The sequence below is a fragment of the Chaetura pelagica genome, unplaced genomic scaffold (assembly GCF_000747805.2).
Source record: "Chaetura pelagica isolate M959 unplaced genomic scaffold, ChaPel_1.0 scaffold17, whole genome shotgun sequence".
NCBI classification, from domain to species: Eukaryota; Metazoa; Chordata; class Aves; order Apodiformes; family Apodidae; genus Chaetura; species Chaetura pelagica.
In genome coordinates this window covers 12,854,381-12,867,242 of record NW_009970726.1, presented here as the reverse complement: position 1 = coordinate 12,867,242, position 12,862 = coordinate 12,854,381, and the positions used below count along the sequence as shown (strand labels likewise).

General features: G+C 40.3%; 1 protein-coding gene across 1 annotated transcript in view; it reads left to right on the top strand.

Moving 5' to 3' along the window:
* DPP6 (dipeptidyl-peptidase 6) overlaps positions 1-12,862 on the top strand; it is a 267,407-nt gene that overhangs the window by 153,901 nt on the left and 100,644 nt on the right. Inside the window, exon 7 of the mRNA XM_010007008.1 lies at positions 5,641-5,722. Coding sequence (XP_010005310.1) covers positions 5,641-5,722 — 82 coding nt within the window. The remainder of the gene's footprint in view (positions 1-5,640; positions 5,723-12,862) is intronic.

Here is a 12,862-nt window from a genome sequence, read left to right as displayed (position 1 = left end):
TTATTTCTCATCTTCTTTGCATATACTACTTAAATCTTCATAGACTTTCTATTTTTTCCAAAATGATGGCATAGTTAAGCAAGGGGGTTCAAAGCTGTCCTTAAGAACTCACTCCAGCTCATATACCTAGTTTTGGTTATTTGTTTAGAGGATGGACATATCAGCACAGCCTCTGGTGTAATGGTTGCTTTTTTGCTCACATTGGCAGCATATAGAAAGAATTTCCATAGAAATCCTATTGTTCTGAATTTAAAATTAAAATTAAAAGTTATTAAAACAGACCCTAGAAGAACAGCCTGTACTGTTCCCCAGATTTGACTGCTTTTATCAGTTTCAGACTTTTTAAGTCTAGCATTGTAAAACATTCATTTTGAAATAAAAAGAAACTCCCTCAATTACAGTGGAAAATTTCTGTGGTTTTTTTTTTAAGTTACTTTTGAAGAACTTATTACAGAATGGTTTGTCATGTTTGAGCTCGGAGAGGACTCAGTGCCATCAAGGCTCTGAGGGAAACTGGTCTTCTTTAGAAGAGGAGAAAATGTCAGAATTGAGAACACACGGTTGTAAAAATTTTAACAAAGCAAAATATGCTCTCTTTAAAACTACTTCCTCATTAGTCATGGTATTTTTAAGTTCAAAACCAGGCAACTTGCTACATTTAATTAATTTGTTTTATTCTACATAGATGTTCTGATCTGAGTTACAAGCAAAAATGATTTAGCCAACAGCACACTAATTGCACTCAGGAATTCTCCTTATTTGGAAATATTGAGGGGAGACTTTTTGGCAGGAAGCATCATCTAAATGAGCAAATTTCACAATTTACCATATCAGTAATATTTTTTGAACAATGTGCTGAAATCATGCCTGTGTCTGGCACAATTTAACAATCTCAGGTCCAGACAATGTCATCTTAATGTGAAAGAATTTATACAGCACCTGCTCCATCTTCTGTCTGGCCTAAAACATTATTATTCCCTTCTTTCCTGAGCTTTAAAATCAATCATTTTAAGAGGTGAAAGAAAAAACAGAAATGCTTTAGCAAAGCCTTTCCATTGCTTAGGCTGGAAATTAAGATTAAGGTGTTTTTTTTTCCTTAGTCATGGAAAGGGTGTGAGGATGCAATGAACCTAGTCCTTGGTGCAGACCAATAATAGGGACTGCCTGGAATAGCCCATTTCCAAGCTAGCATCCTGCACAAATGAGCTCACATGGGGAAGGCTCAGATCCAACCAAGGCCTAATTCTGAGAATCTGTGAGGAGCAGTGGCTCTTTGGAGAGGCTGAGATGACCCAGAATATTGATTGAGTTGAGCAAAAATACAGAATTTCAAGCAGGCAGTTTTGGAGGAGAGGCAAGGGTGTAGCTATGGAGGACTATATCTTATCAGCAATAACATACCTCTCAGAAAGAGCTGAACAGCGTGAGATCCCATTTATGGAAGCACTTGGATAATGGACAAGTGCTCCTGGGATATAGGTGTGCATTGCTCTTACTCCCTTAGGGGATTCTTACCAAGAGGAACTAAAGGTCCAGAATAGTATGAGATGATTGGCAATGTGTTTGATAGCTGCTCTCCAGATGGGTTTTCAGTTTGATCACTAGGAGCTTCCCTGGGGAAAGTGGGAGAGGGTTGTGGCCATCCCACCTGGAGCAGCTGTGTAGATACTCTTCCTCCTCTTTCTATAGGAGGTAGTCCATGGTTATTCCACTGCAGATCATGTGCCCAGGGTAGCCCAGGTAACCATGTGGGAATCTGGTCTTTTCCAGTAGGATTCACACTTAGGTGAAATCCATTTCTATGCCACCCTCCTGCAGACAGCCTGGTATTCCCTGGCCACTGCTAATTCAGCCCATCCACAGATCATTCCCTCAGCTTCTCTGAAGCCTGCCAGATCAGGCTTGGCAAGGAGGGATGTCCTCTCAATCCCCTTGCACGTGATGTAGAAGTTTTCTGCAGGTGAGGGAGGGAATGTTGATACTCTGGGGAAGAGGATTCTCTTCACAAGAGGTGAGAAACAAGCCAATATCTGTCAAGAAGAAAATGTCCATCTCTCAGGTGTGTTTGGGTTGGGGGGAAACTACAATCTCAGGCTTCTTTCATAGCCTGTGGTAGAAAAAAAAAAACAGCTCACAGGATGAGGATGGATGCCTGGCTGCTTCCTACCTTCAGTGGTCTGCATCTCAACCCAGATGTGCATATTGTCACCTGCTCAGTACACAGGCAGTTTGTAGTAACTAAGTTTGTAAATCAGGCACCTCCACACAATATGCAAATCCACCAGTCAGCCTTTCTAGCCACGTATTTTTCAGAAGGTTTCAGGGCAAACAAACAAGATTTGCTACAAAAAGACTTTTCCCAGCCATTCTGAACAACTTGAGAAGCAATCCAAGAAATGCAATTATATTTTCCCACAGCCATAACAGAGAAAGAGAAAATTACTTTGCTTCTTTTTTTTTTTTTTTTTTGTCTGCAGCAGAGATTTGTGCTGGTAGATGGAACATAGTGTTTTTCCTCCTACTTTATCACCTACCAAAGTTGGGTTATGCAGCATTCTCACTGCTTAGAGCTTTCCTCTTCTAAAAGATGATGCAGTGAGCAGAACTGACAGGAGTTGTTTGAGCTCTGGTCTGAGTTATTGGCTCTAATTGCTGTGTCTGTCCCTTAACTCCACCTGCATTATCTGAAGCTTAACAGGGTTGGATTTGTACAATTTATATAATCTGTTTATATAGGGGTGATATTTCCCCTTCTATTTGCAATATCTTGCTCCTCTTCTCACCATGAGTAAAAAATAGAACTAGATAGCTGGTTTGACAAACAGTGAAGCACATTTTTTTTCTCCCATGAAAGGATTTGGTTTAGTCTTTTTCTCTCCTCCTCCTCCACTCAGAGGTTACTCTCTGTTCAGATAATCAAGATAGCCAACCAAAGAGACTGAGTCTTAAGAGGAATAGCTGACTTGAAACTCAAGTAGCTAATGCATAAAAGCATGAAAAGATCCTGAAGAAGCTGTAGGGCTATTCTTACTGGAATGAGAATTTTGTTACTGCTGTTTTGGTCTCTACAACTACCTGAAAGGAGGTTGTAGGGAGGTGGGAGTTGGCCTCTTCTCTCAAGTGAATAATGACAGGATAAGAGGAAATGGCTTGAAGTTGCACCAGGGGAGTTTTTGACTGGATATTAGAAAATAATTATTTACCAAAAGATTAATTGGACACTGGAACAGGCTGCCTAAGGAGGTGGTGGAGTCACCATCCCTGGAATTGTTTAAAAGAATTATAGGTATAGTGAGTAGGGACATGATTTAAACTCTGAATGTGTAGATTAGGTTATGTTAGGGGGATTTAGATTATGGTTGGACTTGGTGATCTTCAAGGTCCTTTCCAACCATGATAATTCTATGATTCTATGATTCTATTCTATTTGTAGGAGTTCAGTATGAACTTTATGTGTTCTCTTATTCACACCTTACAAAAATCACTTTACCCAAAAAGACACCTTCTGGTTAAAAACCATGAGAAGAAAAAAACATCATTTTACTCCACCAGCAGGAGTTGTGGGTGACACTTTGTCAATAGAGACAAAAGGTATCTGGGCACCCTTCAGACTTAAGGGTCAGTGCTCAACAATCCCTTCTTGCCCCTCCATGTTTCTAATGGATCCTTTCTGCATCAAAATTTAATCTTTAGCATTTTAATTGTAATCTCCTCCACAGACCTCTTCCCAGAGGTCCTGCAGACATTATGGGTTATGGTTTATAATCACTGATGATGGATTATGTTTTGTAGCCTCCTAGCAGGAGAGCTGAAGTTGCTGTTACAACTGCAGGAGTTATGGAAGGGGGAAACCTTTGGCATCACTGTCCTCATCTTGGCTCTGCCTTGATTTTAGGTGGCCTTTGAACAGGAGCTCACAGGAAAAGTTAGTTTTTTTCACATTGGAAAGTCTGCACAAAATCAAATTCTAAACTTGTTCCTCTTGCTAAATTCCTCTTGCTGCTGTGTTTGGAGATGCTGCAGCAGCCCCAGTGTAGTGGGATTGTGCAGCCAAGGATATTCTGGCCTGAGAGGATAGAACCAGAGTGTAACTATGGTACAACACCAGGTCACAAAACAGACAATAAAGATAATTCAGTTAGTGTCTAATTATTGAATTCAGATTTGTTCTGTTTTGAAAATATGGTCTGGAAAACATAGCCTTTAATAAAGACAGAAACTCTGTACAAGAGCAGGCCTTTTGTTTAAAGACCAGGCAGGCTGTGGCTCTTTTCTCTGGTTGTAATAGAATCATACAGTGTCTGAGCTTGGAAGGGGCCTTGAAAGAACATCTAGTCCAGCCTCTTCCACAGTGTACAGGGACATTTTTTAATAGATCAGATAGAATAGATCAATAGAATTTTAATTGCTCCGAGCCTGGTCGAGTCTGACCTTGAATGTTTCCAGGGATGGGGCCTCCACCACCTCTCTGAGCAACCTGTTCCAGTGCTTCACCACCCTCTTTGTAAAGCACTTCTTCCTAACGTCTCATGTAAATCTACCCTGCTCTAGTTTAAGACCTCTGCCCCTCATCCTATAGCTACACATGCTTGTAAACAGTCCCTCCCCAGCTTTCCTGTAGGTCCTCTTCATGTACTGAAAGGTCACTATAAGGTCTCCCTGGAGCCTTCTTCTCTCCAGGCAGAGCAATCCCAGCTTTCTCAGCCTGTCTTCACAGAAGAAGTGAAGTGCACGAGTTTTTGGGTGATGCTGACCTCAAATTGCCTTCTTATTCCTATCTGTAGGCCAGGGATGATAATACTCTTACTTTTTAAAACCATTTGAGGTCAGCTAATGAGATATACTGTATACAGGCTTTATTAGTGTTCTTATTTGTAGAATATTACTATACACAGTTGTAGCAACAACTTCAGAATATGTAATGTAATTATTTGTGCTGAGTATAAACACAGTCAAGGCAATGTTGTCTGTGCTGCTATAAAGTTACATTATGCTGCTCTGACATTTACCAAGAAATCCTCCTTTTTCTATATTGCATTTGCTATGTCTCACTGATGTTCTGCTACAAAATGAAGGTAATGGATGAATGAACAAGAGAAGCATTTTGATTTATTTATTAAAATAAATAGATACTTGGTAATAATGGGAGCTTTTCCCTTCAAAGCCAGGCTGCCTATCAGTTGCTGAACTTTTCTGCTGTAATGTTTAAAGTAAAAATATTAGGCAGAAAAGCCATAGGGTGAAAAAGATAAAACTATGGGGGTTTTGTGACAGTATAATAAAAAAATATAATTATTCTAATCCTTTGTGGACATCATCAGTGTTGATAAATACAATTACTTTGTTTGCTACCCCTTAACTAATTCTTAATGCTTAGGCAAGTCATCAATGGAATGAATGTGTTTAACTTCGTATTAATAAGAAATAGAAATTGTCAGTTAAATACTTGATATTACCAATGCTTGCTAGTGGTGCTTACCTTAGGAAAAAAAGAAATCTACTTAAATCTGACACTAAATATTAGATCATTCCAGCTGAAAGGTGCCTTACGAGGTCATGGTAGATTTCCAAAGAAAGTCTGCACCAGCTTAAATAAGGATATTTCTGAAACTGAAATCTTATTTTTCTCTTTTTTTGCAGAGATCCCCAGAATTTGTATCCCCCTGAGGTCAGCAATGCAAAGCTTCAATATGCTGGTTGGGGTCCAAAAGGGCAACAGTTGGTAAGAGAAAGAACAAGTGTGCAAATTACTTTAGAAACCGTGGTACTAATGTTTGGAAATAAAGAAAGAGTTATTCTTTACTGATTAGTTTATTGAAGCCTATGTGGTAGCTTCTAACATCTTTATCAGGATTATTTTATCATGAATTTATTTATAAAATTTCCAAATATATACATTTACTGCAAAGTAATTGTGTCAAAAAATGCAGGGAAAGAACATTTTATGGAAGGTCTTTGAGGAGATGCACCTGCTTCTCCCAGTGTTGGACACAGGACAGATTATAGACATACAGACAGTATAATTTAATTAGCATATCATTGCTTCACAAGGCCATCTTCAGAATTGCAAACTTGGCACTACGGATATTTGAATAGTAGCAGCTCTGTTTGAAGAATGCAACTCAATAGAATGGAGTTGCCCAAAACTTGCCCTGTACTTGTTTGCAAAATAGACAAAACTAGAAATGTATTCTGTAAAGTTATCAGAGCTGGCTTAAAAAAAAAAAAAAACACAACACAAAAAACACTTGCCAGAGATTCATTGTTTTTCATGGAGTCTTTAATCCTGAAACAATCCTGAAATCTCCAGTGTTCTGTCCTTCGGCCACTACCATCTTGGATTTGCCCATTTTTCAGAGCATGTATTTCATGAAGCCAGATACTCTGGCTTCATTTCCTGGTGCAAATCCAATATTAAGGTTTTGCATATTCCAAACACTCTTTTTCTAACAAGTAAAGCAAAAGTGGCATCTTCTTTTTTTTGATATGGAATTTTTATACCAAGAAATGAGCTTTAGAAGGTCATTATCAAAGAAAATCTAGCCCATGTCTCCTGTCCCCAGTCCTTTCTTGGGGATTTTTTGCCTGTGTCCTTAACTAGATTGTTTTCAGATTTTGTGATTTAAAAAATAGCAATAGGAGACATTATAATTGCCACTCTGAAAATGAGGTTGGAGGAAACATAACAGATACAGGAACAGGAAAGTCTCTCCTCCCTCTGCTCCATCGGGAAAAACAGGTTTATGAGAGTCATCAACATCAAGTCTGATAAGAGTGGAGATGCATCAGCCTTTTTCTCTACACCAAATGAGATCTGGGGAGCTCATGTGTTTTCATTGCACACATGTACATGCTCCACCTTCATCCTCTTACGTGCTCTTTCCAATTCTGCAATTCACTGCCCAGGAGGTCACTGCTGAGCAATTTGTGTCAGTTCACAGAGACTGGGATCTGATCACGACCAAACTCTTCTATCTTCATTAGTGAGAACCCATGTGATCTCTTCATCAGGCTTCAGGCCAACTGGTGACAATATACAATCAGTTGATAACACTTCATGTTCAAAATGAGAGACCACCTTTAGGACATGGCAAAGAAAGCAAAAACTGAACACCAGATTTTTATTCACCATTCATTAGCTCTTTTTGGTTTAAGTCTAACAAACTGAGCTTCACAATGTATGGTGAAAGCTACATCTGCTAAATGAAAACTCTTTGAGTTGCATTACTAATTTTCTCCATTTCACAAGTGAATCTTCATTTATTTTATATAGTTTTGTTGTGAACTTGAGTGCCTTTAGCACCTTGAGTTCCAGCATGTTATTGATTCACGTTCATGTCAGTTTTACCAAGCTGAATGGATGCCCTTAGAAAGAAGATTTAACTTTTTTTGATACCAAAGTGAAGATGAGCAATTTACATCCTCCACTGCCTTCTCTATCAAAGGAATGTAACTATGCAGAAAGGAAAAATATTCATATCAAATGGGCAAATTATTTATACAATAGAACAGTATATCCAGTCCAGGAAAATAAAAGTCTTCTTTATTCCCAGCTTTATATTTCAATACTGAAATAATTGATACCACTTGCCACCATTTTTTATTAAGAAATATGCAGTAAAAACTTAATTCCCTAGAAATTCCCTAAGACATTAAGTTTAGTTCATGTCCCTTTTGTGGAACACGTGGCAGACTTTTAAAAAGTAATTTCAAATATTCCTGTTACTATTTAATTCCATATGAATCTTGAAAATATACTGCAATAGGGCATTTGTTCTGTATGGGTTTTTTGTTATTTTATTTGGTTGTTGGGGTTTTTTTGGCTTCCAGGTGGGTAAATCTGTTGGCCTATAATTCAGCTGTGTTCCCTGTAGTAGAATTATAGAATCATTTAGGTTGGAAAAGACCTTCAAGGTCATCAAGTCCAACCATTAACCTAACTTTACCAAGTCCACTGCTAAACCATGTGCCTAAGAACTATATCTACACAACTTTTAAATACATCTAGGGATGGTGACTCCACCACTTCCCTGGGAAGCCTGTTCCAGTGCTTGACAGCCCTTTCTGTGAAGAAATTTTTCCTAATATCCAGCCTAAACCTCCCCTGGCGCAACTTGGGACCATTTCCTTTTGTCCTGTCACTTGTTACCTGGGAGATGAGACTGACACTTGCCTCTCTACAGCCTCCTTTCAGTTAGTTGTAGAGAGCAATATGGTCTCCCCTCAGCCTTCTACTCTCCAGACTTAATAGTCCCTGCTCCCTCAGCCACTCCTCATAAGACTTATTGTCAAGACCCTTCACCACTTCACTGCCCTTCTCTGTACCCGCTACAGCACCGTCATGTCCTTCTTTATCCTGTGACACCCAAAACTGAGCACAGTACTATTCTTGCATTTGGAATCAGGGTAGGTGAGGAGAAACACACTGGTAATTTAAGCATTTTCTTGCATATCTCTAACAGATATGCCTTTGTGCTCTTTTTCTTTAAAATAAAATTATAGCTGTAATTTAAAAAATAAGCAGGCTTTTATATGCATCAACATAATCTATTTATAGCTAATGATCAACAGAGAACTGCTAGAGAAAAAAGGGATTTTAAAGACATCTATAAGCATTATAAATGAGATAGAGAAAATATACAATGCTCAGTGGTCTGTATTTCAGGACTAATTGAGTTATTCAGAATATAATTGCCAGTGAAATTCATGTCTTTTTCTGTGGGGAGAGCATCAAGTGCAAAGAAGCAGAGACAAATTAAAGTCTATTTAAACTTCAGAGTGTCAATGTGTTTGCTAAGTGTAGGCTGGGTTATGATGCAGGAGAAGGAGGGAAAAAAATATCAAGTGAGATGGAAAGGATGACATGCCGGGAACTATGTGTCAGTTCCCCTGGTTCTAGGTGGTTACAAGAACCAACCCATGTTAGAGCCTTTGTGGCTGGTCCTAGAGCTGCTCAGAGATACTGAGCATGTGCCAGTGCTGCTCACAGTAGCACCTTTCTGTGCACAGCCTGCAACCCAGCTTTATGCTGCATCTCCCAGGAGAGGTGGGAGCAAAGGGTGGGTAGGTTTTGCATCACCTTGAAGATATTCCAACTTTCAAGAAATAAAAAAAAAAAAAATTCCCCTTGAAATCCCCTGGTTTGCTCTTCTTTGGCAACACAAAAGAGAGGTAGGTCAGGAGAATAAGAGGGTTTGGTTCTGAAATATTTTATTCCCTTTGTAGCTTCTATTTCATCCTTCCTAGGGGAACTTTTGGTCGCTGTGTCTGACCTCTTTCTCTCTTGCCTGTCTAATAATTCAAAAAAGAAAGAAATTTGAAACAGAAGCAGCCTGAATGAGTTGCATTCTTTGTGATTAAAAATAAGCAGTGGAACACTCCCAGGAGCAATTTTCTATTTATCTTGTTTTCTTTTGTCCTTACTCATTAAATTACATGCCAATTTTTAGATGATGAACTCCTCAGAGCATGGTTCTTGACTTCTTACTAGCCTGCAGAATGCCATTCATGGCAGCAGAGCTGTATAAATGACGGCAGATACTGGATCTGAGAAAATCTGTATCAGAAGACCAGAATGCAAAAACCCCCTCCCTCACTTCTGGTACATCAGAAAAATGCTGCAGCCTTTCTCAGACCTCAGACAAAGACTTAACAAACTAAGTCTTCCAAAGCAGTACAAGCACTTGAGTGAATAGAAAGAGCCACTAATTTCAGGGCAAGAAGGAACACATTTTCTAAATGTGGCTTTTATTAAAGGGCTGATTCCTCTCATTTGTCCTATGACATGAGCCATCATTTAAGCCTTTGTACAATGGATGAAAAACACTGTAAGATTGAAATAGTAGTGTGTCATGCTCAGTTTTTCTGGGTGTAAATGACCGTGTAAAATGTCTGTGAAAAAAAATCCATCCCTTCCATGGTGCAACTGACAGCCCAAAGTCCCCCTTAGTTTTTGATGGCAACAGCCCATTGGCTTTCAGCATGATGCTTGGTGGTTTTCAGTGAATAGTCTGTATTATCCTCAGAGAGTTTGTGTGTTACTTTCTAACAATATGAGAGTGTTGGTTGCATTATAGGATTGCAACGAAGTGTTAGGTTGTGATTTGCCTTATTCTCTGTATGGTTATCTTTGTAAAAGTCTTCACCCCTGAGATTTCCTCTCTTTTTATGTTCTTGCCATTTATGACTCACCAGCTACCCACATTTGGAGATCCAATTCTGCCATGAAAAATCTTCTTTTAATTGATCTTATTGGGATATTTTACCAGTTCCATCCTGTTGCATCTTTTAGAGCGAGGTTCTGCCCACGTGCAGAGGACTTACATGAAGTTCCCATGGTACCTTTGCCCCTATGCAAAGGTGAATAGTTACTATCACCCTGAATTCAGTTTTCAAAAAATGTGTGCAGCTGACAGGCCTCTTTTTATTAAAATATATAAATGTATATTTGAGTAGAGTGTGAAGAGGTTCCTTTACTGGTTTGCTTGGCAGCGTAGCAAGGGGAACCCTTTCTCTCTTCAGAACCAACAGACTGTCTAGTTCATGTCAGTAGTTGAAGTGCACAAGGAACCCAGAACATCTGAATTTGTCAGGATGCTTTTATCTAAGTTATCACAAAATGGTCACATCTAGGCTCAAAATATTTGCTTTGAGGACAAGCTAGGTCTGTATGTGAGCCCTGTTTCTAAAAGGAAGGAGGAAGCGCTGGGACTGCTCTAATAATGTGCAGTGAATATTTGCCTGCATTGGCAGCACTAAAGTGCAGTTCATGGGAGTTGATAAACTCCAATTTCAAAAGCAGAACTTCTGCTGTGCTGCTATTTTCCTCTTTTTTTTTTCTTTTTTTTTTTAAACCAGAATCTGTAACAGCCCTGACAGATACTGATGATAACAGTGACACATCAGATGCTGGGTGAAGCAGTTCTGCACAACTTCAGTGGCAGCAGTTATAATTCCAAAAAAAATATCTCTCATAAGTCATAGTGTATATATTCTTCAGCAAAGAGAAACATTTTTTGAGGTTCTCCTGGCCAGTAAGTCTTTTATTGTTTCCACTGTTTCTTTGAAATACCAAAATATAGAGGAAGAGAATAAGATTTGCTAGTTTTGCATTGCACTTACTACAGTCCCACAAACAGGTCAAAATGGGCTTCTCCTGCTTTCATAGTCAATGAACCTTTTCCATTGTTATTTTTTCTAAAGCAGGAACTACCTCTTATTCTTGTAGTTCATGCAGCAATCAAGTGTATGGTTCTAAAGTAATAGAAGTTATGTTTCACAGCAGATGCAGAAGTTTCATTAAGAAAGCTCTATTTCAGTAAAATGCAAATGCCAGGAAAAAAAGACCTAAGTCTTTCAGCCCCTACCATGTTAGAGGTTTGCAGGTGCCCTCAAACAATGAAAGCTAATGCAGGTGAGCAGCTTAGAGTCATAGAATCATAGAATGGTTTGGGTTGGAAGGGGCCTTTAAAGGTCATCTAGTGCAACCCCCCTGCAATAAGCAGGAACAACTTCAACTAGATCAGGTTACTCAGAGCCCCATACAACTTGACCTTGAATGTTTCCATGGATGAGGCATCTACCACCTCTCTGGGCAGCATGTTCTGTGTTTCACTACCCTCATTGTAAAAAATTTCTTCCTAATATCTAGTCTAAACCTTCCCTTTTTCAGGTGGGATGGCCCCATGTATTAGGAATTGTTATGAATGTTTAGAACTAGATTATAATGATGACAAGGTAGAGCGCATTTGGTAGAGTGCAGCAGATCATCCTGAGTACTGTTATGCAGTACATGAAGAACAACTAGGTGATCAGGCCCAGTCAGTGTGGCTTCATGAAGAGCAGGTCCTGTTTGAATAACCTCATCTCCTTCTACGACAGGGTGACCTGCTTATTGGACGAGGGAAGAACTGTGGACGTTGTCTACCTTGACTTGAGCAAGGCCTTTGACATGATTTCCCACAGCATTCTCCTAGGGAAGTTGGCTGCTCATGGCTTGGATGTGCACATGCTTTTCTGGATAAAAAACTGGTTGGATTGCGGGATCCAAAGAGTTGTGGTCAATGGAGTTAAATCCAGTTGGCAGCCAGTCACAAATGGTGCTCCCCAGGGCTCAGGGCTGGGGCTGCTCCTGTTTAGCATGCTTGTTGATGATTTGGATGAGGGGATAGAGTGCACCCTCAGTGAGTTTGCAGATGACACTAAGTTGGGTGGGAATGTCGATCTCCTTGAGGGCAGGAAGGCTGAGCAAAAGGATCTGGACAGGCCTGATCAATAGGCGGAGGCCAATGGCAGGAGTTCCAACAAGGCCAATGATGGGTCCTGCACCTCGGCCACAACAACCCCCAACAGAGCTACAGGCTTGGGGGGCAATGGCTGGTGAACTGCTCAGCAGAGAGAGACCTGAGGATGATGACTGACAGCAGCTGAATGTGAGCCAGCAGTGTGCCCAGGTGGCCAAGAAGGCCAACAGTATCCTGGCCTGCATCAGGAATAGTGTGGCCAGCAGGATCCTGCCCCTCTACTCGGCCTTGGTGAGGCTGCACCCTGAGCACTGGGTGCAGTTGTGGGCACCACAGTATAGGAAGGACATGGAGGTGCTGGAGAGGGTGCAGAGAAGGGCAGCTGGGCTGATGAGGAGTCTGGAGAACAGGTCTTATGAGGAGAGAGGCTGAGGGAGCTGGGGCTGTTGAGCCTGGAGAAGGGGAGGCTGAGGGGAGACCTCATTGCTCTCTACAACTGCCTGAAATGAGGTTGTGGTGAGTTGGGTGTTGGACTCTTCTCCCTGGTGACCAGCAACAGGACAAGAGGAAATGGGGTCAAGTTGTGCCCGGGCAGGTTCAGATTGGATATTAGGAAAAAA